This window comes from Monopterus albus, unplaced genomic scaffold (genome assembly GCF_001952655.1).
Source record: "Monopterus albus unplaced genomic scaffold, M_albus_1.0 scaffold48.1, whole genome shotgun sequence".
NCBI lineage: Eukaryota > Metazoa > Chordata > Actinopteri > Synbranchiformes > Synbranchidae > Monopterus > Monopterus albus.
The window spans coordinates 976,727-1,004,135 of record NW_018127928.1 but is presented as its reverse complement, the minus strand read 5'-3'; the positions used below and the strand labels follow the sequence as shown (position 1 = coordinate 1,004,135).

Sequence of the window (27,409 nt, the reverse complement as noted above, 5' to 3'; positions counted from 1 at the left end):
CCTCAAACAAATCATTCTTGTGCAAGTGGTCACATAACTGCTTTGCAACAGCTTTTTCAAGGATTTTGGAAATAAATGGGAGATTGGATATTGGTTTATAATTAGCTAGGACACCTGGGTCAAGAGTAGAGGTTTAATTACTGTAACTTTAAAAGACTGTGGAACATAACCTGTTAATAGAGAGAGGTTAATCAGATCTAGTATGGATGTGTTGATTAGGGGAAAGACGTCTTTGAGCAGCCTGGTCGGGATGGGGTCCAGGAGACATGTTGATGATTTAGATGAAGCAATTGTTGAGGTCAACTCAGAGAGATCTATAGGGGAGAAGTAGTCCAAGTATAAATGAGGTCTTACAGATGTTTCTAAAGCCATTGTAGTAGATGGCACATCTGTGAGAGCTGTGGGAGTGGTCCGACCAATTTTTTCTCTAATAGTTGTGATTTTATTATTAAGAAGCTCATGAAGTCATTGCTGCTGAGATCTAAGGGAATGTTAAGCTCAACAGCACTGTGGCTCTTTGTCAGCCTGGCTACAGTGCTGAAAAGAAATCTGGGGTTGTTCTTATTTTCCTCAATCAGTGATGAATAAAATGCGGTTCTGGCACTACGAAGGGCTTTCTTATATGTTATTAAACTATCTTTCCAAGCTATGAAAAACTCTTCTGACTTAGTGGAGCGCCACCTCCTTTCCATCGTTTGTGATGCCTGCTTCAGGGAGCGGAGCAGCGAGCGGTACAACAAGTCCCCCTCCGTTTCACTGCCTTCCTTTTCAGAGGCGCAACGGTATCAAGTGTATTACGCAGGGAGGCTGCAGTACTATCAACAAGATTATCAACATGTGTGGGAGTAAAGTTAAGGTGGCCTCCTTCCACTGTGTTGGCAAACAGCACTGAAGTAGATAAAGATGGAATTATTTCCTTAAACTTGGTTAAAGTATTGTCGGATGGACATCTACTGTAGTGGAATTGTTTCCGACATAGAGTATAATCCATTAATGGAAATTCAAAAGTTATTAGAAAATGGTCAGACAGAAGAGGGTTTTGAGGAAAGACTATTAAGTGTTCAGTTTCGATGCCATATATTATTTAGGGCTTTGTCAAAAGGGCTCATGGGGACCCCAGAAGTGTCACGTTTATAGGCAACATATTTTAGAAGAATCAAAAATTATTTTTCTGTTATTAGCCTAAATACTGCATAAAGCAAAATAAAAACACAGTAGGCCTACATGCAGCACAAGATCTAAACTACAAGCAGTCTAAACAGAAGTGACCACAGTATAACGATCACCTTTAACATGCACTGAACCTTGTGCCTCATCTTCCTGTGTATCCAATCAGCATAAATTAGTGTATTATTACATTACACAGATCATGAGACTGTATAGGGACAAGCCCATTTTGTAGGTCTTGGAGGTCACTCATGTTCTTCTTTGTTGTTTTCGTTTCAGGTCGCCGTGGAAGGGGAATACATCTCATTTGAGCAGTGGCGCAGCAAGTGCTTCAACTGCAAAAGGTGCTGCGTGTCTCTGGTTGGCCAAGGCTTCCTGACATGCAAAGATAACATCCTCTGCACTGACTGTGGCAAAGACTTCTGAGTGATCTGAGTTATTCATCCAAGTTGGCTGTCCATCAGAGAGCATTATCAGTAATCCCCCAAACCCAAGCATTGTTGCTTTATTTGTATCAATTTGACTTACTTACTTACTGTTGAGGTGCTTTCTGCATGCTGATATTGTTTATTATAATTCCATAAGTTCTACTTGGTGAAATCTAACTCTAAGCTCCAAGATTTTTGATTTGATGAATGCTGGGCTGAAGATTATTCAGTTCTCACTGTGCATTCAAAGGTGTCTTAAAATACTTTTTAAAACCACAAATACCCTAGCCTGCATTGGAATACCCCTTTGTCACAGCTCTTGTTTCAAAGGTGTCACACATGAAAAAGTAGAGTAATAGTATAGTGCCACTTTCTAATAAGGAAGCTAGAATTTATGGCTTAATTAATAGTTAAGTTGATAAATAATTTACTAATGTGTTTTGCAGTGAGGTAAGAAGTAGGCTTACAATATTTTCTACTGTATGTAGTGACGTAAATTAGGCTATACAGTAGCAGAAGCAACAACAACGGCAAACTTGAATAAACATACTTAGTTACATACAGCAAGATGCTTGTCTTCAGGGCTAAAGAACGTCCATAGTTTAACAGCATGCGTTTATGAAGGTTCTTTCATTTTGTCTGATTTTAAGATCTTTACTCAAATGCAAATCCACACGAGCCGTTGTCGAAAATACACGATCTCTGGGTGATCTACCGGATGTCGGCGGCAAGGTGCCACCGGAAGTGTGTGCGTCTACAGTACATCCTTGGATTAGCGTCCAGTTCAACGTAGAGAAGGAAAAGAAGCTAACGTGAAGTATTTGTAACAACTAAGTTAGTAATCGGCAGAAGAGAATAGCTGATCATGTAATACATTTCTTATTTTTTGCGATTATTGTCGTTAAGTATTTACCTGACAGTTATTGCAGTGTAAAATAAGGTTAGCGTTGGAATGCTGCTGCGCCAACTAGCTGGCGGCTAGCTGAATAAGCAAGGCTTTGTTAGCCACATTGCTAATTAAAATTAATCCATCGAAGACGCTAGAATGTATCTTGAATAATTCTCCATACTGTGTACTTGTTTACATTGATGATTTATTATGTGTATAGTCGGTGTACTTCGCACAGTGGGGTCTTTTTATTAAAATGTGCCACTGTTAGCTAATGATTTTGTGCCTTGATTAATGGGTGGCATCTGCAGGTGTTCATATAGGCTACCTTTTTTTCTGTCACACACACACACACACACCGACCCACAAGACTTGTTTTCTCCTTTATTGTGTTAAAAATATCGTAATATTTATTTGCCGTTTATTTTACCAAGGGAAATCCCATTGAGGTTTACAACCTCATTTTTTAAGGGAGCCCTGTCAAGACTGCAGCATTAACAAATGCAAATTGATAGTGTGTTTATAAGAGAGCCCAGACAGACCACAGTGACCTGTTGGGGAAACACTTTAACAAACTACTTTAGAGAAATTGATTTAAGATGGCTTTGCTGTTACTTAATGCATTACTTTGTAAACACGATTTGCTATTGTGTCTTTTTATAACTTTGGCACATGTATTATCTACTACTGCATGATTTTACTGTAGTGCTCACCATTGTCCATTGTGATGGAAGGTGATGGTTAAGGCAAAACACACTTGTGGAAATGTATGTAGTTGGTGTTTGTTTTACAGTATATCTCATAGGTGATAATGGGCATAGTAGCCTCCCATTTTGGTCTGTATTTTTAGAAATGAGCACTTATGGTCTTTTTTGTTTGTTTAATTATCAGATTGTATTATATCAGCAGCTGAAATGAGTGCCGCTGTCCCCAACCACCGAAGGACCAAGCCTGGAGGTAGGTTTTGGGGTCTTATGATTTCTTGCTAAAAACATAATGGTGTTTTACATCACTTAGTGACTTTTTTTAAAAAGCCACAAAAAAAATGTCATGACAATTTAAATCACAGCACATCACTTCATGCATTTTCTGGCTCCATCACCTGTAATACTCATACTAAAAATTGAAAAGTAGTTAACATTTCTAAAATGAAAAACAGCCATTTCTATCTGAAATATGTTATGACCACAAACCACAGCAAGAAATAAAAGATGCACAAGTTTTAAGATCATAGGCAGTTGTGCTGTGTACAGGCCAAGGAGCCATTACTTTGCTTACCAGTGGAGCCATATAGCAAAGCAACTGGACATAATTCTCAGTTTATTGTAGGCATAAAGCCTGGGGCTGTGATCAGCGACATGTCTGGACCGATCTCCCAGATCCCCGGTCTGTCCCAGAGTGCTGACAAAAGCACCCCGGTGGAGAGGACCAGTGGACGGAGAGTTGGGATATTTGCGACGGACTCAGAATATGTGAAGCTAGCAAAGCAGGGTGGACACAAAGGTAAAGGTTTTGGTCACTTTATTAGGTACACCTGTACAATTGTATGCAATTCAGTACAACACTTCTGTCTTAAAATCTGTGTTTATGAAGCTCAGAATGTTTCTTTTTTAGGTGATATTGTCATAAATGTATAAATTCAATTATATGTTTAATACTGAGGTCATAGTTAAAGGTGGCGTTGTACTGCACTACATTATATTCAGAGGTGTTTCTATATTTTTGTCCTCCCCAGCTACATGCACAAGAGGGTCAGAATATTAGGAACACCTCTTGATAGGATACGTCTGAAAATGTTGGCTATTATGCCACCTTTATGGGAGGAAGCACTGGCCGTATTACTAAAATAGCTTGTTTGTTTCAAAGTAATGCACAGCACAGCCAAAGGGCCACCCTTGACTCCTGTTGAGAAACACACGCCCAGACTCCATTAGAACAGAAACTTTAAGGTGGTGTCACTTTCAGTCAGTGGTGCACAACTTGTTTGACATGATTTGGACACATGGTGTCCACTAAGCATCAAGTTAGTTCACAAAACTCTGTGCATTACTTATTTAACATGATTTGCACTTTTATTAGTGCTTTTGGTCTAATGGTACGTTTGGTGCACATACTGTCTTACTTCACTACCCCTCACATTTAAAAAAACAAAAAAAGGAAAAAGGTACAAACCAGTTCTTGAAAATCCAAATGCTTTTTTTGTAGCAACTACCATTCTTGAATTGAATTGAGAAGAGCCTCAGTAGTTTTTGTTGTGCAAATTTAGGCCATTTGTACTAAAAAGTTCAATGTCGGTTTATACATTATGTTCAAGGGTGGATAAAGATTAGCTTTTCTCATCACAGCTTTGGTAGCAGTGCAGGAGAATATGGGTAGTGGGGAAACAGTAGCACACATCATCCTGAGTTCTCACTTAAAACTTATTTTGTAGCTGTTAAATGTCTCGCCCCTGAGCTGAATAGACTGCAAGATTAATGGCACATTTGTACTTTCAGCGATTTGATAACATGTTCCAAATTGCTGGCAGTATTTGTTTTGGTTTCATTTTGCATATTGTGTTCTTCCCATAGGGCTGTTGAGTCATGATGTTGATGATGATGATGACAAACCAAGCAAACCCTACAATCCATCCAGCTGGTTTGCAGATGATGAGTCAAAGAGGTGAGAACACTGGTTAGACACTCAAAAAAAACAAAACAAAAAACAGAAGCCTAGCATGATGAAGATGCATCATTGCATGTTGAGGTGATGGACTTTGTGTGATTTTAAAACTCTGAACAACTTCTAATACCTGTTTTACAGCACACACTCACCACTCATTCTTCAGCCTGGGGCCTCTTTTCCATTTTCTTGTTGGTTTTGAAAACAGTCTCCTTCATAGTACCAGTGTGGGAAGTTAAGTGGCTAAGAAATGTAGTGGTTAAACAAATATGAAGCTCATGAATTTAGGTTTGACTAGATCAGTAGAAAAGTAGAAACCCCTATCAATCACTGTCAGCACTTTTTTTTAAGCCAGTTTGATTTTAAAGATGCAACAGAGCATTTATTGTTGGGTAGTGATGCTCCTGAAGTCAAAGCAGTAGAAAATATAGGGACCACAGCCAAAATTCCCCAGAAAGCGATACGTTGTGAGCAGTAATTTCACATGGTATGTCACCATAGTTTTGTGCTTACAGTGGAAGCAAAGCAACGTCTCCCAACAGCCTGATGAAGAGGGGCAGGCAGCCTCTCGCTGCGCCATTTGGCACTGATAACGGTTCGCCCTGGGAAAGAGAGACTGATATATTTTCACATGGTAAAGAGAAGGTGAATGGACCAAACTAGTCACCCTCAACACTGATGCCATCTTGATGTCTACCATCTTCAGATTTTTATTTATTTATTTATTTACTGTTTTTGCCATCACATTTTCTTGTTTTCCCCTTATTTTGCGACCAGTACTGCATTTGCTTTTTGTTTAGAATTCTTTTGGGCTTCATTTTCTGTCGCTACTTTGGCTGTGTCATCATTCTGTGGAAACATTCATGAATGTTTCTGGTATGTACAGAATGATGCTCAGTAAGGACCTGATGAGACAAAATCATAGGGAGATGTCATAAAATCACATTTAAGAATAATTGTTAGAAAAATGCTTCTACCTCAGTATTCGCTGGTAGTTTTTAAGCCATATTGGGACAAAAAGTGACATAGTGCAACTGCAAACATAAAGCTACATTAGGTTTAGGAGGGGAAAAAGCAACATCAGTGCCACAGTATGGAACATCCTTTCAAATATCTTGGAATATCTTAATGTGGAGAGGTTGTCGTCGAAGCCTCCTGTGACCCAGACTCATTGAACAGCACTGGCAACAGTGCAGAGATGTTTGCTTCTAAAAGGCTTTGAGCCGGATTGACCTCTCTAACCAGTCGGAGATTTTCAGTTATTTTTGCTTGATCAGTAAAGTTTGCTGCTTTCTCATTTATTTTAATTTCACAGCGACAAATATCTGAAGAGTTGGGCAGAGCAGAGTAAATAGATTTGGGGCATCATGCCAGTGCTGGCTTAAGTCACATACCGTAGCACTAACAAACAGGTGGGTGACAAAGGAAACACTACCATAAAGCATCTTATTGTTGGGCCACCAGTAATGCAGTGAGGAAGTAGACAAGGTGTATATGCTGGATGAAAATGTGTTTTCTTTGGTAGGAGAATGTATTTTCATAATGTTTTGAGCAAAATGATTGACTAAGATTAAAGTGTTTCCTGCAGGTGTTTGGGTTTGTGCTGTTTCTTGAATCCGTTTCATTGCATGTCTGATTTCATCTGAGTTTTTCTCCCATCATTTCACCTTTTGCTCAGTTTTCCAGATCGGCTTAGTTCAGATGCATTCACATTTTCATTTGTTGGCATATTATTGTAATAAAAAGTGTTTTCCCATTGTAAAAGTGATCAAGGGTTGCACAGAAACCTGTCCAACTTGTCCATGCTACAGATGTCTCCTGATGGTGCTGTCCAACAGATGGAGGGTCTGTCTCTAACCGGCAAATACAAGAGAACGTAAGTAAAGCCCACCGCTGAAGGCTTGGTAATGAAATAGTTAATATGCCCACTTTATGTCCATTCATTTATTTGAGATTTCATTCCTTACACTTGGAGGGAAAAGTGTCAACACTGATTTCTGTGCTTTTCATATTGTGGATACAGCACTGAGCAAAAAACAGTCCAAATACCTGAGTGAGTTTGGAAGTGCCACAATTTGAGTTTTATGGGATTATTTGATCATTAAATGAATTTACAGTGGGAGTGAATTCATAATAACAGTGCTGGATTGTGTTTGCTTGCAGGTCTTATGATAAGAAGGCTCTCCCTGTCAGCATGTCCAAGCTGCTGAGTCACGGCTACGTGGAGAACACCAAGAAGTCTCCTGATGACGATGCCTCAAGTAGCTTTGATTTCCTTTGTAAAACCAGCTTTAAGCTTTGAAAACATGTTGAATACATTTAGTCTTTTAGCGTTAGGGAATGTTTGCAGGCCTGTTGCTATTATGTGCTGTGACAGGTGGATGTTTTGGAGATTTATTTTTTTTGCTTCAGACGTTGACATTAGCTTTGTTTTCTAGGTGTGACCTCAGAACAGACCAGCACCATTGCGATGGAGGACGTGGATGATCTGGAGTAGTGCCAACAGGTTCATGGGGTCACAAATCCACTAACATGCCACTCTGCTCCTCTCAGTTTCACTTGCATTTGTTGTACATTGCTGACTGTTAGGTTTTGTACTGATGTTTATGCAAAGGGTGCTGTCCTCTAATCCTTTATTTATTAGTTTTAATTTATAAAATGTCATGCAGATTTTGTTGTATAAATGTATCGGTACTCGCTGTTTTTTTTTTTTTTTTTTAATCTGTATTGTGGTTCCTCAGTTTGAAAGGCTAATTGTGTGCAGGGCAGGAAACTAACATTTGGGTTTTACTATTGTACCAGCTAGTTAGATTTTTAGAACCTAAAAGGAGAGTGACCCTCGCCTGCATCTGGCTGGTGTTAGTTTCCTGTCCTGGTTCTATGAAGATCGAACTGGTGAATTTTAAAAGTGTTTGTGCTAATGACTTGTGGTTCCAGTGATGTGAAATATTGTTTTGATCAGGGGCTCCTGCTCTCTAAAGGGATTATTAGAGGTTCGTGTTTTGTTTGCTGAGACAGCAACCCGTGTCGGCTGTGCACACTGACGGCCACAGCCGACACGGGTTGTTTGGTTATAAAGGGCATTGACAAAACAATGCTTCATTTAAAAACCACAGTAAACTCAAGTGGTGTTTGCTAGTTGCTGGAATCTTTAGAAAACTTGAAGGTGCTACAAATGAAATCTTCTCTTCACTGCTTGTTAATCTGGAAGCTCATGGGTAGATTAATGCCAAGTGTTTTGATGCTGGTCCAAATATGTCAGAAGCTTTTTAATGATGGAACTAAATTTAGTTCACTCTCTATGTTAAAGCCCTGCAGTGTTACTGTGTTGTCCTTCAGCCTGTTAACCCTAAACAGTGCAACAACAGAAGATGTTTTTGGAAAAAGGCAACCTTCTGTAGGCTGACAAGTCTCTTCCAGTACAGATTAACACAGGTGAGTTTCTTAAAAAGTGAGTTCTGAACTTGCCAACCAAGCAGATTTCTGGCTCATGCAGTGTTATGACTTAGTAGAGCTCAGTAGGAGAAGCTAGTGTTAGTGCATAGCCTGCTCACACCAGACCCTGCATCTCGTGACGTGTCCTGATCCTCCCAACCTGACCTGGTTACTGCTGCAGCATGTTTGCATATAAGAGCAACTTCAGTCTCAGAAGCAGTGCGAAAGCATTAGTTGGCATCTCTTTGGCCAAGGTTTCATATCCCTCTCTAACAGAGGATGCAGGAAAAAGACTGGTCAGTTTAAATGCAGATTAGTTTTGTTTGTGGAAGTTTAACCCTTTAACTTGTTAACCTCTGTTTGCTTGTGTGGTGGCATCATTAGTTTGACTGCAAGGACGTCTCAAAAAACACTAAAGATTTCTTTTGACATTTGATGGACAGTTAGGCCTTGAGTCATTCAACAGTTAGTTATTAGCCGTGTCTGTGAACATGACTGTGACAGTGACATTTGTCTGGTAAATGAAATGCTCTGGGAATGATGTGTTCAGGTGTAACAGCAGGGTTTAACCTCTGAGTTTGTCCACATCTCCAAATGATGCAGACGTAACAGACATGCATTTGGGAAGAATTTGTTTTTAAGCTCCTAGAAATGTCAACACAACTGTCTGGTTTATTTAGGGTTGTCACTTTGATCGACACTATTTTTAAGCGATGATATAAAATGTATCAGTATGTAGACTTAAAAAATGTCTTGTTCTGAAACTAGGCACTTTGTTTAGTGACACGATTTTATTTTGCAGCAAAAGGAATGGCGAATGTATCATCTTGATATTGTTGCTTTGAAGAGCAGGTTTATTTATATGAACTGCTGGCTATTCAGGTAAAAGGTGTTTCTTCCTCCTCTCCCTGTGAGTGGATGGCTTCTAAGTTTACAGACCAGTAGTGGGAATCTTTAGTGGCTTAACTTTGCATAGACCTTGACATCTTGTATGTTCCCCTCTTGCTTTTTATCTGCAGGTGGTATTTGTTCATTTTAAATGCAAATGTACCAGAGGTGGCTGAAGATGGCAGCTTTTAAAATGGGCATCCCTCAAGTGTTTGTAATGAGGAGAAATCCACCTGACAGCTCAGTGTAAGACCCTGCAGATCTCTGAACACAGACTCTTGATTATCCTTTAAATAAATGGGCATGTGCACGTACACATGTACTGTTATTTTTTTAACATAGGAATGAAATACTTGCCAGTTTAAAGTTGCATGTCATACTCTACATGATAAAGCAAGTGTAGTGTAAAAGATATTCATGGCCCAAGTGAAAATGGTGAGATATGAGAGCAAACGTGGGCCAGCGTTAAGTGGAATTTGGATTATTAAATCAATAGTTTGGCTTAGTATTACCAAAGGTTTTTTGTAGCACCTTTTAAATGCAGAACAAAGTGTTTTACGAAATAAAAGAGCAAAAACTGGGTAGTCTAAGTAGAAGATGAAGTTTAACAGCACTTCCAAAGTTTTGACTGAACAGGCCGTTATTTTGGTCATTATTGTAACTTAAGCTCTTTGCGGAAATGGGCTTCCATAAATTACCTTCTATAATTTAGAAGGAAGCACTTAATAAGTCATTCCTGTTCGAGTTTCCTTGGGGAGCCTCATAGGGAACAGTCACGCCTGTAGCAGGCACACGCACACGCACACACACTGGCCGCTGCAGGCTGCACCCTCCCTGTCTGCACGGAGCTGCCGCGCTGCATCTCACTGAACAGGGTTCTGCAACAGCAAGGCATGCATCATCGATCAGGTCGGTTGCTGTATTGGAAAATGATCCATAGTCGCATGGTGACGTCACGTCGCTGATGGGTGATAGTGGCTGGGCGGGTTAGTGGGTGGATGGCTGGGTACCGCGCGGACGCCGGGGGTAGATGGGTGCACTGAAAAGCCAAAACTAAAATAAAATACAATACAGTTGTGCACGAGGGCCGCGTGGACGCGCACGGGAGTGTTTGCTGTTTGTTTTGTTTATTTGTCGCGTCGGAGCGTGGGAAATGTAGCTGCCACGGTCGCTTGCAGGAGGAGAATGGATGCATAACAGGACCGATCGAGCCAGCTGTGGCCTGCTTCTAACATCTGGCCGGTGAGTCGTACTGACAGCCGCTTGCCGGGCAGACAGGCGGGAGGACAGGGAGGGAGGCTCGGGTTAAGTATAGCCGCGCTCCCCGGTCTCGGTCCGCTGAGTCGATGTGACCTCGTCCTTGGCTACCTGATGGTGGCTAAATGACTGATGTGCACGTTTGACAGGCGGGCTGTCTGTATCATATGATGTAGGCTCATCACGGAGAGCTCAGGCTGTGATATGAGGGGAGATAATCATGAACGTGACATGCTGTCAAACGCTCTTTGTGCAGCGTTCAAACACCTGCAAATGCAATGCGTTACGTTCAATATTAAACTGTTGCAGCTGTATTCTGAGGAAATCTGGAATTGCATGTGCCAGTAAAGGGTTACTTCCCCTGGTTGTCCTCATAAGAGGCATTATAATGTTATTATTGACTCTCGTTACCAATCACTATATAAATCGATCCTCTAGGTGCCTAAAAAGCCACAATCACACTCTTTGCTTCCACAGGGGTGTTGGAGAAATATTGTAGTGATATGGTGAGATCATTATACATTCATTACCAGTCAGAGAGGTTTAAAAGACATAATGGCATAGAGCTTAAGGTCGTAGTGAATGCCTGCAGAATTATTATAGTAGGTAAAACACAATATGGTCCCCGTAAAGTCACACTGTGATACACTCAGAGCACCCCCCCCCCCCAGCAGTATTTTGTGTTCATTGCACCTCTTCCTTGTCCATATCCTAACTGGCTTGTAGTCCTACTCCAGGGTCAGGGAGGGTGTCTCAGCAGCCAGCCAGGTCTGGACCATAGCAGAGAAGTGGAGCCAATGGAGGAGGGGGACGCAGAGGGGGAAGGGCCCATGGCGGTCAGAGAGAGGCCAAGTGGTCACAGCCTTCCATCAGATACTAGCACCACCACCACCACCACCACTAACCTTCTGGCTTCTGTCAAAGAGCAGGTAAGGAGGCAGAGGATGCTGCAGCCACATCTTTGTTGTTGTGTGTGCTCAGATTTTTCTCCTTTTAGTCATTTGCTCACCAATTCATTCACCTTTTCTCTGTCTTGCTGCTCATATCTTCATTGCAACATGTCTGTCCTCCTCTCATGTAAACCATGTTTTAGGACTGCACACAAAGTCATCAAATTTAAGAATTTGAAGCCTATTTGAATCCAGAGGCAGGATTAGAAACTTTTAAATGGTTGGGACAGACAGGGCACACATTCAGAAGAATGCTATCAATAAAAAGCTACTATTTGTACCCCCCATACCTTCCTCCTACATCCAGACAAAATGATTGTGATGACTACTAGATGTTTTTTGCGGCCGGTTTATGCCTCTCTGCTGTTTTGTTTCCTTGTTGTTATTTTGTGTCATAGACCTTTTTGTACCTGTTTCATTTTCTTGTTCATCACACATTTCAGTTAGATTTTTTTTTTATTTTGGTTGTGTCTCACCGTGTATTCGACTAGATTTAGATTTCTGTCTTGTCAACCTCCCTAACGCCGCTCATTGTTGCTGGTTTGATGAAATAAATGTCACAGAAAAACTGACACAGTTTGATTTGTGTTGGTTGATTTGCAACAACAGCCAGAGATGGTGACTTTTTTTCCCCACCACTACCTTTTGCTGTTGATACACACTGAAAAGCATGTTACAATAGAGACGGTTGCAGGTGTAGTATGAACACAGCCTCCGCCTGTCCATCTGTGTCTGCTACCCACTGTTATTTTCATGCTACTTTCTGTCCTATCAACTAGGCTGTCAGTCCGTTTCCCCGTGCTTTTAATTATGCCTGGACATTGGCTGTGTTCTCAACATGGTCCCCTGGTGTCTGACTCTGAATCAGGCACACTGCTATTAGTGTGAAGGTGTATTATGTCCAAAAAAGAATCTGCTTTTACTTTTAATCTGCTATGTCTTTGGCCCTAACTGAGAAAATTATGTGTTTATTCTTATGTCTCAATTGATGCGACTGTTTCAGCTTTCTGGTTTTTGTTGAACACAACAGGAGCAGCTTTGCCACCCTTCAATCATATGTAGTGTCTCAAAAGCTCTGCTTGCTGCTAGAAACACTTCACATGACAGAGTCCATGACTGTTGCACCATTGTCATACATGCTTTGCGTGTATGAGGTCCTGGGTTCAATCCTCAGCATCTCCACTTCTTATAGAGGGAGGCGACGGTGGTGCGGTGGGTAGAGCAGTCGTCTCCCAACCAGAAGGTTAGAGGTTCAAATCTTGGTGCCTGCAGTCCACATGTCGAAGTGTCCTTGGGCAAGACACTGAACCCCGTTGCCCCCGATGGTTTGAGCCATCGGTGTGAGTTGGCGCCACAGATGGCTGCCATTGGTTCTGTACTGGAAACAAATTCCTTGTGTGTAACATACTTGGCCAGTAAAGGTGATTATCCTTTCTGCAGGTGCATTTAGTTTTGGATATATTTGTTGTTTTATTTCTGCAGAAGCTGTTGTGATACCTTTTATGATGAGAACATTCATGATTGCAATGAAGAGTATTGTTGCATTCATTAAAGCTCAAAGGTTTTTAGTTATTTTTGCCAAAGTCTATATAGTGAGGACTCATACAGACACTTAATTCATAATAAATAAATAAATAAATAAATAACATTTTCAAAATAGCGGTGATAGATGCTGGATTACTTTGGCTGTTAATATGTTTGTCCCATCAGCTCTTTGGACTTGGACTTGATTGTGATATTATTGTTAGGATGTAACATGGTTAAAATGACTTGCATGTACATTTTCCTGACAAGTCATTTCTTTACTTCAAAATCAAACGTTGAACTTGTGTTGTTATTGCATTGCAAAACTTGTTACTGTTGTGTCTATGGTACTGGTGCGATGATAAAATATGAGCCAAAAGGCTTTGTGTGAGTAATAGATCAGTGTCCGGAAGGGTTAAGCCTAGGGCAACTGACCTTAATGGGAAGTCCCAAGCATTTAACCTCCGTGGGGTCGTTCATGCCTTAAGAGTTGTTGAGACTGAATGTGGTTCATTAGTCCACCTGGCTGCCAGATTCGCTGGAGCCACATGATTCAAGATGTGAATGGGTGATAAAGCAGTTTATGATGTTGTGAGGAAGGATCTTACAAATATGGAAAGCTTGGATGGAGGCGATCATTTTAGGGGCATCCTTGTATCCTTGTGGTTAAGCTGCTTTGGTCTTGTTCAGGGTCCTTGTCAACACTGTGAATGCAGTACTGTTGTCTATTTGACAGCATTTAGGTGAACTATCTGGCTTTGACAGCAGAGTTTGCAGTTTTCATCTAATCTCCTACCACTAATTCATTTTAGCCATGATCTTTTCCAACCATAACCAAGTAATGTTGGGCACCTTACCAATAATAAACCATAATCATAACAGTGGCAAATTAGAAAAGATTAATATGGACCATTTTTGTAGTGTACAAACAGGATGTTCTGGCTGTAATTCAGGCACAAGGACTGGTTGGGCCTGTCATGCTGCAGATAGAGCACCAGATCAGAAAACATTCATACAGTATGTGTTGTTGTTTTTAAGGCAGTGACATTTCATTAGGAGGACTTGGCAAAAGTGCTCAAGACAAGATCTGATTTCTATATCTCACTAATCATGTGGTGCATGTTGATAAGAACATGATGATTAACAGCTAACACAAAGCGAGAACACCATACAACCTTCTTTATTAGTGCATTATAAACTTGGAAGTTACTGGAGAGCAAACATCTTTTTTATGAAGCTTGTCTCAGATTGTTGAACAGACTGCAACCAGAAAATATAATCAAGTTGCTTTACCTTTCTTTGTGTTGGAATGCAGACAGCAGCTCTGCTGAAGCGTCAGATTTACCGCCTACAGTTGCTCCACAGAAATGTCAAATTAGACACGCTAAATGGAGCACATCAGTTATTGCCTTTCATTGTGTTTAGCCCCTGATGCTTTCCCACTTTGCTCTCATTTAGCCCATTAAAAGTAAGAGAGTGCTAGACGTGAGCAGGGAAATACCAGAGCTGGAGATGTGGCAGCTTGGAAACCTAAAACCATCACAGTGGCAGTGCAAACAAGGTGAGAGTGATTAGTTGTTGAGTCAACAGCCTGCAGCAAAGTTGCTTCAAAATGAAAGATGAGATGTTTGTAGCTGCATCGCTCTGTGAAATCAAGACTGAAGTATATCTGATATCAGATGTGAATAGTTTGCAGAGCTGTCATAATATAGAGTTTTACTGTGTCAGAGTGTTGTGTTAAATCATTTTGTTTGAGTTGACATTGAAAGTGACCTCCCACTGCATATCTACATTGTTGCTCAGGATGTGCAGTACCTCATTAAAAATAACTGAAATAAAAATAGAAATCAGGCAATCATGGAATAAAGCACACGTTTTTAGTGGATATCCTTAGGAATGATACCAATCTGGCATCTGTCTGGATAAGGATTCAGCCAGCAGCAGGTTAGCTTCACACAAAGATGGTTGCTAGAATTTACCAAATGCTAAAATGGGCAACAAGTAGAGACACCAGGAAGTTACTGCTGCCGACGCAGAAATAGTCTGGTGCATAACCAACTATTCACTATTATTACATTTGTATTTATTTTCTCAATGCCAGCTCTTCCTTTATGTAGGTTTTGGATAAATACTTAGTAGAATCAGGACAATTTAATAGAAAGTGGTGGGTGTTTGAACAGTATTTGTCCACACAGCATAAACTTGTAATGGTGGACCCAGCAGCAGTGTTAGAATGGTCAACATTTATCTTTCATAAGTCTTTTTTTTCTTTTTATCTTGTCAGGGAAAACAAAAACAACAACTTTATCTTTAATTCTGTATACAAGATAGGGCATCTTGTCTGCAGGAATGTTATCAGATGTGCTTTTGGATACTTATTTTGCTCCCCAGGGCCGGCAGCACCAGATTGCTGTTGTGCAGCACAGGGTCCCACTGTATGAATGTGACACAGTGCACCTGAAAAAGAACCTGCATGCTCAGCAAATCCCTACCTTGGATAGAGTGGGAGGGCCAAAGCTCAATAAAATGACAACAACTGGGCCATGCCTGCACTCTCCATGCTTGGATTGACTTTGTTGATTAGAGCCTGAAACACCATGCTCATAATCAAAACAGATTTTCCAAACAGCTGATCTTGGAGTGGATAATTGATGGAGCTGTGTGGATGCTTTTTCTGCAAAAGGTTGGCCTTATGTAAGCTGCAGGGTCACGGTCTGCATCTGTGGGTTAAACCAGCTCTGTCAGTCCACTTGTGTCACCACATAGCCCTGCCCTGCCCCCTTTGATATCTGAGGCACAGGACTGTTGACATCTGTCTGAATTGTAATGTGTGCTCTGTCATGTTTTGGAAAGGCACAGCTTATGATGGCCTGGAGATCACTGTCACACTTGTGGTCTGCAGCAGAGCGACTGTAGTAGGAGAGAAAACTGATTCCTCCTGGTTCATAGCTGAGGTGAACAATCCAATGTGGAAATGAAAAAGGAAAATCCACCTTGGGATGCTGTTTCAGATCACATCAGTCTGTGATGTTACTGTAGCTGCAGTTACGTAAAGTTATGTACTCTCTTTGTGAACCCACTTTGTTTTGACCTGTCTCACCTACTTAGTGACTTCCACCATCTCCCAGAATGCCTCTTGACAGCCCTTAGAGAATGAGCATAACTTGTTCCTTTTCATCAAAGGTGGGCGTTTGGGTGTACAAAGCGACAAAGTGTTTTAATCCATCTATAGGTTACATGTGTAAGTGGAGAGAGCAAGAGAGATGGCAAAACAACAGTAGGATGAACAGCATAGCGGTTTATTGAGGGTACTGTGTTAATGGTATCTCTGCTTTCACTAGGATGATTCCTCCCCATATTATGAAAATCATCAAAACATGTCGCCACCAGACATAAGATGTTCACAGTCCATTTTGTGGCTGAAAAATGTGCTGCAGTGCTACTGACAGGACAAGAGAAAGGATTCCCTGTGCAGCAAAATAGGCCTGAAAATGTTAAGGTGCATTTCAACAAAGTCTTTAGGGGCGAATCGTCTCTTTAAGATGGCAAGCAATGTGTCGCAGCAGCAGAACTAGGCTGAACATTTCACAGATATCACACATGCAGTCTGGATAAACCAAACTGCCACACTGTGATTAGACACAGCAAGAAGGAATAAGATGCAGGGGTCTGTGGTTGTGCCACTCGATAAGACAGAGAAAAACACTGTGACGGCGCACAGTAAGCTGTGGCGAATCAGCTGGTGCAAGACATCTCCTGACATGGCTTTGCATCGGCCTGGCAGGGTAAAGCGTGTTTCCAGACATCATGAGGTGACAGGCGCAGGGCATCCATGTGGTGCTGTTTGTCCTTGGTGGCGTGCCGAGGCTGAAACAAGGAGGGCTGTGTTTTCCTGTCCTGTCTCTGTGCTGCTCTGGCTTGATGTAAGGAGAGTCAGGAGCAGAGGAGGGCGGAGTCCGCAGTGAAACTCTGTGTTCAGCACATTTAAGCACCGTGTTGTTTGAACGGCCACTGTTGTGTCACTGAACATGGTGAATATCAATAATACATTTCACTTGACACACTCACTTGAAACTTCAGGTGAGGTCTTATTGTTCACCTCCATATGTGTCTCCTTCTCTGTTTTTGTGAAACCATGTACTCGTCTCATGCGGATCTTGGCGTCTTAACAATGTGTTTATTTCTATATCTCACTTAAAGATCACTTATTAGCATCTTCCTACATGTGGTTGTATCTTACTTTTGCTCCGCTTTTCACTCATACTCCTTTTAATTACACTAACAGTAATTTATTGGACTAAACCACACTTAATGCTGACTGTCCACACTGCTTCAAGCTGTGCCACATCTGTTCTACTGCAAGTAGTTTTATTTCCAGACCTACAGAGCTTATTGTGATTTTTCTTTATTTTCACCACACTTCCTTTTGACTGACCTTTTAAAGCAACCTGAAGCTCGTAACCTACTTCAAAACAACATAACTGCTGAAAAATGTCTGGATGTTACGCTGGAAAAATGTCAAAACTGTTTTAAAAGCTTAGAAAAAATCCTATACATGGCTTGCATGGACTCAAACTAAGAGCCTTTTTGTGCAGTTGCACAGTTAGTGAAACATTTTGCGATAGTTTGGAGCAGATGCCTCAGAGCTGTATCAGCCCTAAAAGCTGGAAGCATCTCTCCAATTAACTCAGAATAACTGCTGCAGAAAAATCAACACTTATTAACACTGCAGTGCAAAATTAGCTGTGTCCTGATGGGAATCATTAAAGTTTGGTGGAGTCTAAGCTGATAAGTGATAATGTGTATATTTATAGTCCCTTGACCATATGTGTTTGGCATTCTTCTGTAGGTGTGAGTTGTGTCTGACGTAATGTCTTTTAAATGAAGAGTTAATTTTGGTTTCAGAAGCAGACTGACTCTGAAATCAAGCCACTTTACTCTGTTTCTGCTGTCAGCTGCTGCTGCAGCATGCAGACCTCTTTGGTCTATAGTGGAGGAGGCACAAGCAAATAACCAACATGATGAGACCATTAACTAAATCACTGCACACCATCTCAGTAAAGAGACTGTCAAGGCTCTGTGCATCACATGGCCAGAGCTGACCCAAATGCAAAACGGCTTTTATCAAGAGACACACACAGATGAAAAGCCGCAAGCTTTGTTTTTGTCTTTGTACTGTACTTTGTAAAGGATTATCATTTGAAGGACTTTCACGCAACTGCATGAGTAAAAATGGAGGAGAGACAGTACTCAGTAGTATTAGTATTGTTAAATCTCTGTATCCCTGTTGTGATAATACTACAAAATTGACTTGACCAGTTAAAAAATAAAATGCACTATACTCTATAATTACTGCATTTTGAACTGTTTCAAAATGCAGTTGGCACCAAAAGCCAAACCACAGATATAACAAGTGAGCTAGTATTTGACCCATGTGTAGTGACCACCTCTAGTCTTCTGTCCATTTCACACTGTGATTATCAAAGCCAAAAACTTAATTTCTACCCCACTCCTTCCATAAGATTTATATGCTGGATAAATAATTAACTAGTTTATGACACACTAGGTGTAAATGGAAATAAAGACAAGTTTAAGCATTTATTTATTCCTTATGGGCAAGTGTAAGAATCTGAGTGACTTTGACAAGGGCCAAACTGTGATGGTGAGATGACTGGGTCAGATCATCTCCTACACTACAGGTCTTGGTGGGTGTTGTTGGTCTGAAGTGGTTAGTAGCTACCAACAGTGTCTAAGGAAGGACAAATGGTGAACTGGAGACAGGGTCATGGACGCCCACAGCTCACTGATGATGAGGTTGACCTACTGTAGATTAAAGCTTTAACTTCCATTTGTACTTTTCAAAAGATTAAAATGTATTAATGTATTTGAATCTTTGTTAAAATGGTTGAAAATGAGAAACACTGTCCATTGGTCTCTATGAAGAGAAAGAGTCAGGGGCTGTAGTGGTGATATCACACCTAGAGTGGTGAGGCTGTTGGATTGGTCTAAACAATTCTCTATAACTCGTCCTCACGACCACAGTTTTCACTCCTTCTACATAACTTTTTCACTGAATTGTAGACACATCTGTGCTCTTCCTGACAGTTTAACTATGAAACAGAACAGATTTACAGAAGATTAACAACAAGCTTCAGAGTGACATGAGTGCCGACCAACTGACTCCTGTCTCCATAGTGTTAGGCAGGTGGCCATAATGTTCTGGCTGATCAGTGTACACCACATGTAGCATTCATGACAAAGTTAAAAAGCTAATGAAGGCTTGATAAGATAGTTGTAATGTCAAATGTTTAAATGTATTTTTTTTAAAACTTGCATATTCAGTGTCCTATATTTTCAAGTAATTTGTGCTTATACGTTTAATGTTACAGTCATTAAATGGAGGTACTGGTTGTAGAATCAGGTAGTGCAGGACCTGCTGAAAGGCAGAAAATTTGCTTGTCATTTTTATACTGCAGATACTATGTTCGTGACATAACGAAAGATGTTAAGAAGCTACTAAAATTCATGATGACAACTGGAGCCAAACTGCAGGTGTGACTGTGACCCTAAAACTACTATAAAGTAGACTAAACAAAGTGAGCTCCCTTTTCTGAGAACATGCCCTGAATCTCAACAGTTTCCTGGGAAGCTGTGCATTTTCCTGCCGGGGTGTTTTATATTTAGACGTTATTTGCAGAGAGCTGATTCTCCAGTGAACCTCTGTGGTGACACCAGCTGTGATTCCTAGAAGGTCTTTGAATCAGCTGTGTTATGTAACTGAGTAGAAAAGAGGAGGTGCCAAAACTTAGCAGCCATGCAGCCACTGTCGGCAAACATCTGCTCCACTTCACCACCCTTCAGCAAGGCACTGGATCACTGCTAACACTTTGGGCTTTTCATAAATAAGACATATTTTAGCACTGGTGTTTCTGTTGTCATAAGTTGCCAGAAGTATGCTTTGATGGCCAGATTTTACAGGTACTTTGAGAAATGCCACATAGATTCTGCACCTAATCACATCTGAACTCATGCTCAAAACTCTAAAACTAATTAAAAGAATATTTTTAGTGCTTGTTAGGTTTTCAGGGGAAACCATGTACTAGTGATTCACATAAATCCTGAGCACTGAGCCAACAAGCAGCCTCTGACACCCATTAAACCGACACATAATCATCCAGCCTGAAAAGGAAAACCAGGCCCAGAGGAACAGGCAGGCCTTAAACTTTCTCAATGCAAAAAAAACAAAAAACAAAAAACACAACAACAAATCATATTATCTTGGCTCATGGCTTTAAAGGGTTTTAAACCGCAGCAATGTATGATCTAAAATTCCCAGAGAAAATGAGGTTAGTGATGGAGAAGGTGAGTGAATGTGTCTCATATTTGATTTAAACTACCATCAGTGGTCCTACAAAAGTTGGAGTTTGACTTTGAAAATACCAGTATTTACTGCCCCCATATGCCGTAAATAATCATTTGTGTATTTTTATTGGTGCATCAGTAAAAATCATACTGGATTGTTTCCCTTCAGTCTTCCTCCAAATATACAGAAGTAGCTTGATAATAAAGCTAAAGGTTATTTTCCTGGTGTGCAGAATGTTTTCAGTATTAAGGAGCATGCTTTAATGACCAGGCACTAATCCTAAGTTGATTAACACATATTTAATAACCAGCACAAAGTTTGATAATTAATCATCGTTATGCATCGTTTATGCTAAAAAGCCCCAGATTCACCTGGTTTCAGGCTGTAAGATTACTCTTACTTAGTCTCCTGTCACAGTAACCTGGACACCTTGATCAGCATTTACAGTATAAAACTCTTGATTAATACTGAAAGCTGTAATGTTTTTGTTTTATTCTTATATGTTTTGAACCATTTAATCCCATAACAGTAAAAACACTGTTGCACTCCTTAAATATTTAGACATTAGACCTCAGTTATGTACAGTTAAACAATATTAACACAGCTTTAAAAAATATTTAATGGTCATTTTCATGATGTGCTTATGAACGCCTATGACTTGGGGTGTTTTAGCTGCTTTTTCTCTTTGTAGCCTTGTAATGTATATTACACCACTGTCTGCTCAGTCCTCTGTGCTTTGTACTGGGATTCTTAAAATGTGTGTAATCACATCATCTGAACTGAAGTCCATTAAAAGGTCCCGGACACCATTTTAGTGTTTTAGATTTCAATCCACTGTAAAAGGTTTATTTAGAGAAGATGCAGCCGCTCAGTGAGCTCAGAGCCGGTGAAAAGTGACTAAATACAGATTGAGATTTCTATTTAATTCTAACTGGCATCAAATAGATCATAAAAAATGAGGTTTAGTCTGCTGTGTCATGGTGGATGTCGGGCTCTAATCACGGCTGTAAATGTTTAATTGTAGGAGCTCCAGTTTGAGCGGCTGACTCGGGAGCTGGAAGAGGAGAGGCAAATCGTGGCGAGCCAGCTGGAGAGGTGCATGCTGGGAACAGAGTCGCCAGCAGAAGACAGTAGCAGGTAGTTTGACAACATAGCTTGGCTTTGGATTGCTCCACATGCTGAGATGGTGTGCATGGGAACGTTGTATTGGATGCCCAGTGACCTGAGTGAGTTTCCCTGCTGACCAAATATAAACTGACCAGCTTCATGTAGGATTCAGCTGAATTTTTAGTCCTTTAAAAACAATGCACCCAAAACACAATTGTTACATATATGGATCACAGTTGGCTATAAATCATGCATGGTTGCAGACTGCTCTCTCAAACTACATAATGATGATATTTGTCTTCATGAGGAGTGATGTTCAGCCACTTTACACAGCCAGAATACAGTACATCACTCTGAACATAGACAGAAACCTTCAGATCCACAAAATCACAGAATTTAATGTTGACCTCATGTGTCCATGAGGAAAGACTGAATGTCTGCTCTGATGTATCTTATAATAGTCATGATTTTAGATGTAAGATTGATCCTCAAGTCTTCAGAGAGATTTAATAATCAGTGGAACATACAGTAGAACAATGCCTAAAACCTAAGGAAGGCTTTGACCTTGGTCATAATCTTCAGGCTCTGTCTTGCACCATATAAAATTAGAAATAAAAATATGGATAACACATTAAGGTGCCAAGTCTGAGCTTTAATTTCAGTAGGAAAACATCCTGCATAACGATGACATGTCACCCATTGAGTTTTGATGCATGTGGCTGAATCTGAGCACGCAGAATGTACCTGTATACCTCTGGTTTGTTGACAAGGAAATGTGCACCTACATCCTTGAGAACATCCCTGACTTGCTGTGCAGTCATAAAGGGCTTTTTCTTCACCATCTCCAGTCTGCCAGGTTGTTTGCCATCCTGTGCCCATCTGCTTCTTAAGAATGGGCCTAACTGCCGATTTAGCCAAAGCAACCTTTGATACCTCTCTGGTAGATTTTATTTATTTATTTTAGCCTCATCATGATTTTCTTCACTTGCATAGTCACTTCCTTGCTCTACATGTTATAACTTCCCCTGAGTCTTTCAAGTCTCATATGAGAGCTCTGTTGTACTGTTGTGTTCTTACCAAATAGTTTGTTTCCAGCTGCAGGTGATTTCTTAGCTGATATCACAAAGTGTAAGGCTGGGTTTGGGGTCATATAACATGTCTTATCCCCAGCTGGTGTCAACTGACTCGCGCTTTTAATCAATTTGAAAAGTAAATAGAAATTCACACAGCAATGGCAGAAGCTTCAATCTCTTCAAGTTGCTTGTAAATTGGAAGTAAATTGAAGAGTTTGTGCTGAGGTAAAACATACATATATATATAACTTTGTTATATTCAAACCAGTGTCCTATTTCCTCTTCCATGTCTGATCCACTGATTGAATTTGATTCACATCCCTCTGCTTTCTCGTCTCCTCCATTTCCTTTCCTCCTGTCTTTTGCTGAAGCTCATCTGAGAAGTCGTTTGCATGGAGATCAGCAGGTATGATTTCTTTCTTTTAACCTTGAATGTCTAATTATAAAAATCTAGCTTTGAAAAGATAAGGTTGCTAAAAAGACTGGTTCCTGAAATGTCTAAAGCAAAAGTAATAAAAAGCGTTACTATCTTTTTTTTTTTGTTTGTTTTGCTTTTTCATATTTTTTTAAATGGTAAACACTGCAGTCTGAAATAAATAAAAATCCATACTATTCTCTCACTAAAGAAAGCATTTTTCCAGATGTAGAAGCCATTTTAGCCTCCAAAGGGCTGAAAATTGCCAGAATGCAACACCGACCAGTCAGGCAAAACAAAGCAGTGTTCCCACCAGTAAATATGGACTTGAATTGGATCCATTTACTATTATGTCACAGATCTCTCTCCTCTGTCTCCTTACTCATTCTTCACTGTCAGCTATCCAATAAAACAAAAATACTGTTATAAAACACTGCATTTTTTGAGTCAAAGAATCAGTACTTTTCATACACACATTGCTTTGCCTTGTGTTTTACATTTTGTGTTGCTATTCCATAGGGAATTGTCCCCAGTATCTAAATTTACACCTAACCCTTTGACTAACAGTCTCCCCAGGACTTGCTGTATGTTTGTAACTGTGTGACAGATGCACCGGCAGGCGGAGAGTCGCACATCGGAGCCATGGAGGCGTCTGGTTGTCACCTGGAGGAGGAGGAAGGGCTCTACCTGCCTGAGCCGGACCACGTCTCCCTGCATGACAGTGAGGGTCTGTTAATTAAACATCCAGAACTAAAGCATTTAAGCTGAGAAACCTTCTTTAATATGCTTGGTTCTAATTTATGAAAGATCCAGTTTCTCAAAGCAGCCTTTCTTGGACATGGACAAAGAAATCATGTGAAAAGACCAAAATACTGTATTTTAGTCTGTCACTACTTGACAACTTTCCTCTCCTGTTTATGGCATCAGCACCTACTGCTACCTGCTGCTGAAGATGTAAATCTTTAATAGCTCATTTTAAAAACGGCTGGATAACATTATTCAAACTGGAGCAAATGGTGCTGCTTTCAGCTGCTGATTAATCCACACCAGTGCTCTAATAAGAATTCGTGACAGCAGGATTGAGTCAAAATAAACTGCAGTGTGTGTGCTCACTGTAATGAAGAATGGTGCAATACAATGCAATGGTGTGGCTCAACCTACCTCCAAGCTTGCGTTAAACCACAAAAGATGGGAGGCTGAAAAAGCAGAGCTGATGGAGTCACTGCAGCGTGACTTCTCTTGTACAGGAGACTTTCTCTTATATCCTTCTGGACATTCTTTGAACATATTAAGGATGTAGCTGGTTCTGAAACACTCTAAATTAATTGTGTGGGCTCTGCATCACACACCTGTCTCACATCCTAAAAACTGAAGTGAGAGTTTTCTCCAACACTTATAGACCGCCTTCATACAGTAAATTCCAACACCATTAGTAAGCGTGTAACTTTTAGTAGCTGTTTGAAAAGGTAAAAATAAATTTGCCTTTGGGCTTATTTATATTCCATATAGCCAGAGAGGTCTGATATTGTAAAAATATCCCCCACATGCTTCCTCCTCCTCATCCTACAGGAGAAAATAGGCCAGCAATTTTTAAGGTGTACAGTATGCAGACCAGGCTCGATGCACATATCCATGTGTATGTATTCATGTGCATGGTAGCTTTTAACAGGTTGAAAGCCAAGCGATATAATATGCAAATCACTGAACCACAGTGACCGAGGGTTGTTGCACCACTGAGTTATAATAATGAGTATGCAGTGTTTCCTTGCCCTCTTACTTCTCTCTCCTCTCAGGCTCAGGGGGTCACTCGGCCCAAATGAACTCGTATTCAGACAGTGGCTACCAGGACAGCAGCGTCAGTTATTACAGCAACCAGAACACGGTACGTTCGGAGCCCCGAGCCTTGATATCGAGAAGCCCGAGAGCTGAGGGTCAAGCCTCTGGGCAGGTAGATCTGACCTCTGCTAGTCATTTGAATTTCTTTTGTTAATTTGTTTGTTTGAGTGATTTTCTTCATTTGTTTGTCTTCTCAAGAAGAGCACCACAATTCTGAAAATATATGAAGTGTGTGTGTGTTTATGTAGAGATCAGTTAGAAAACTGGACCAGAAAATATGAGAAATCATAAAGTTTGTTCTTGACCTTGGAAACAGCAGTTGAGAACACAGTCTTACATAAATGTCCATTTATTTTCTGGAGTTTTTGATCATATCACATGATCATAATCGCTAAATGGAGTTGTCTGTCGTTAAACCCCTTCTAGCCATCTTAAAATTAGAAGATTGCTTTTGTCTATCTCTATTTTAAATGGAGGTGCTATTGTTTTAAGAATTACAAAGAATTCCAATTGATACATCTGTCGCTGTAAGCTGCATATTTGCTGTGCCAGAACCGAGAGCTTGACGCACCGAGCAGCACTGAGTGACTGGGGCAGGGCTTCTTGATCAATCAAATGTTTAACTGTAAAGTTGACATTGAACATTTTAAGGATTTCTCATTCATACTGTATTTATTGCTGAGGTTCAAAAATTATTTCTGACCTTTGAAAGCAACTTTTCTGGAGATTTCAAATGAAGCCAACATGGAGGAGAAGTGTTTAAAATAATCAGTTTGAGCAAATTTACAATTTAAAGGCAGTTGGGCAAACTCCACATGCAGCTGTAATTCTCATAATATTATCAGATGTGATTGTTTTCTAAAATGAGAAATCATGAATTTTTCAGACTGGTGTCTCCGGAAATATTTGGCTTTGTTTCTGTGAATCAGAGACAGCACAATAATTTCTGTCATTGATGATGAACATCATCAATTAAACCCTTCAAATCAAGTTGAGTCTTACCTTAAAAGGACTGACAGATAGCCAGGAACTCATTTAAATATTCTCCTGATTTAGCCAAAACCCAGCAGCTTCACTGGATGTGCCTAAATGTCTGGGCTCTTAATTTTCCTTCAAAGCATTCGAAGAGTCGATGCATTAATGCAGCATCCAGGTGATTGAAGCCGTAGTTGAGCGGTATTTTACATTTGGTGATAATGAGGAAATGCACGTTTGTCACCATAAATATGAAATATTCAGCCAATTCTTCCTTGAAACATTATATATACTGTATACTGTATATATATATTTGCAGAGCTCAGCCTACAGTATAATGAATTTAGACATTTATTCAAAGGTATGCACATTGAGTTAGAAATGAAAAAGATAATGATGCCCTTCATCATATTAGTGTCAAGTTGCTAATAATTGGCAAGTAGATTTGTAAATGGGAGCAGTACAGTGCAAAGTTTTATGTTCATTTTATTTTGCTGCGGCAAGTATTTTATTTTGAAAACAGAAGTGCTGAAGTGATTAATTGTTGAGCGTTATGGATATTATGCTTGACATTTATGTAGTTGTGCACGTGGATGTAGGAGTCAAGTGAATGCTAATTGTAAAGGAGTAAAATGTCATTAAATGTCATTTACTATAATTATGACATTGAAGAACCCATTAAATATTTAAAATTTATTTCACAAAGTTGGAGCAATGAGTGTTTGGCTGTTGTAATGATCTAAAAATCACTTTTTCTCAATGATATATTTCTTATTGTCTATAATAAATTATTCAGATACATGGATATACAGAGGTTTGTGAAGCATATTCATCATCCTTTTCCTTAAAATCTTTTGGGATTGTGTTTTTCTCTACATCCACATTTGTCCTAGATTTATTTTTCTTTTTTTATGTAAACTGTGGAGTCTAGAGAGCAGGTTTGCAGAGATTTTACTAGACATTATACATACTACATACAATATGTTAACTGTGTATATGTAGAATTTAATAGTATTTGCACCGGTGTAATGACCTCTGGGGGAAAAAGGGCATTTTAAGAAGCTTTAATAAAAATATGCCTCGTTATCATGCAAAAGATTTTAAATGTCACATTATCTGGCTGCCCTAACCTTTCTCCTGTCTTCTTTCCAGGCATCCAGTCGGGTGTTACGGAGGATGGCTTCGCTCCCCTCTAGGAGCCAGTCTCCTGGCTGTGGCACCGCCGGTGCTGTCTCACCCTCCCGCATCTCCCTGCGGACATCCCAAGGCAGTACCTACGACTCACCCATACTCTCTGAACCCAAACCTCTGGCTGCCGTCTTCCCAGGCACCACCATGCCGCCCTCCTGCCCATCACCGACCTCCCCAACTGACGGCAAACAGGCCCTTTGTGGTGGTGGTGGTGGTGGTGGAGGAGGAGGAGGAGGAGGAGGAGGAGGAG

At 40.4% G+C, this 27,409-nt stretch overlaps 2 protein-coding genes across 6 annotated transcripts in view; both read left to right on the top strand.

Moving 5' to 3' along the window:
- cunh7orf57 (chromosome unknown C7orf57 homolog) overlaps positions 1-9,782 on the top strand; it is a 14,016-nt gene extending 4,234 nt beyond the window's left edge. The window contains exons 5-13 of one of the 5 annotated variants that reach the window (XM_020600654.1): positions 1,447-2,462; positions 3,376-3,441; positions 3,804-3,987; positions 5,055-5,145; positions 5,661-5,790; positions 6,957-7,021; positions 7,169-7,198; positions 7,309-7,406; positions 7,584-9,782. In XM_020600654.1, the coding sequence (XP_020456310.1) occupies positions 3,843-3,987; positions 5,055-5,145; positions 5,661-5,790; positions 6,957-7,021; positions 7,169-7,198; positions 7,309-7,406; positions 7,584-7,642 (618 nt within the window). In that variant the 5' untranslated portion in view covers positions 1,447-2,462; positions 3,376-3,441; positions 3,804-3,842 and the 3' untranslated portion in view covers positions 7,643-9,782. Of the gene's footprint in view, positions 1-1,446; positions 2,463-3,375; positions 3,442-3,803; positions 3,988-5,054; positions 5,146-5,660; positions 5,791-6,956; positions 7,022-7,168; positions 7,199-7,308; positions 7,407-7,583 lie in introns of those variants that run through there. The other 4 variants (XM_020600652.1, XM_020600651.1, XM_020600650.1 and 1 more) reach the window with 4 other exon arrangements.
- A 373-nt stretch (positions 9,783-10,155) lies between these two features.
- The window catches only part of LOC109960521 (plakophilin-4-like), a 36,598-nt gene continuing 19,344 nt past the window's right edge, over positions 10,156-27,409 (top strand). Inside the window, exons 1-7 of the mRNA XM_020600677.1 lie at positions 10,156-10,377; positions 11,452-11,654; positions 21,587-21,699; positions 23,114-23,148; positions 23,765-23,884; positions 24,951-25,105; positions 27,121-27,370. Coding sequence (XP_020456333.1) covers positions 10,362-10,377; positions 11,452-11,654; positions 21,587-21,699; positions 23,114-23,148; positions 23,765-23,884; positions 24,951-25,105; positions 27,121-27,370 — 892 coding nt within the window. The 5' untranslated portion in view covers positions 10,156-10,361. The remainder of the gene's footprint in view (positions 10,378-11,451; positions 11,655-21,586; positions 21,700-23,113; positions 23,149-23,764; positions 23,885-24,950; positions 25,106-27,120; positions 27,371-27,409) is intronic.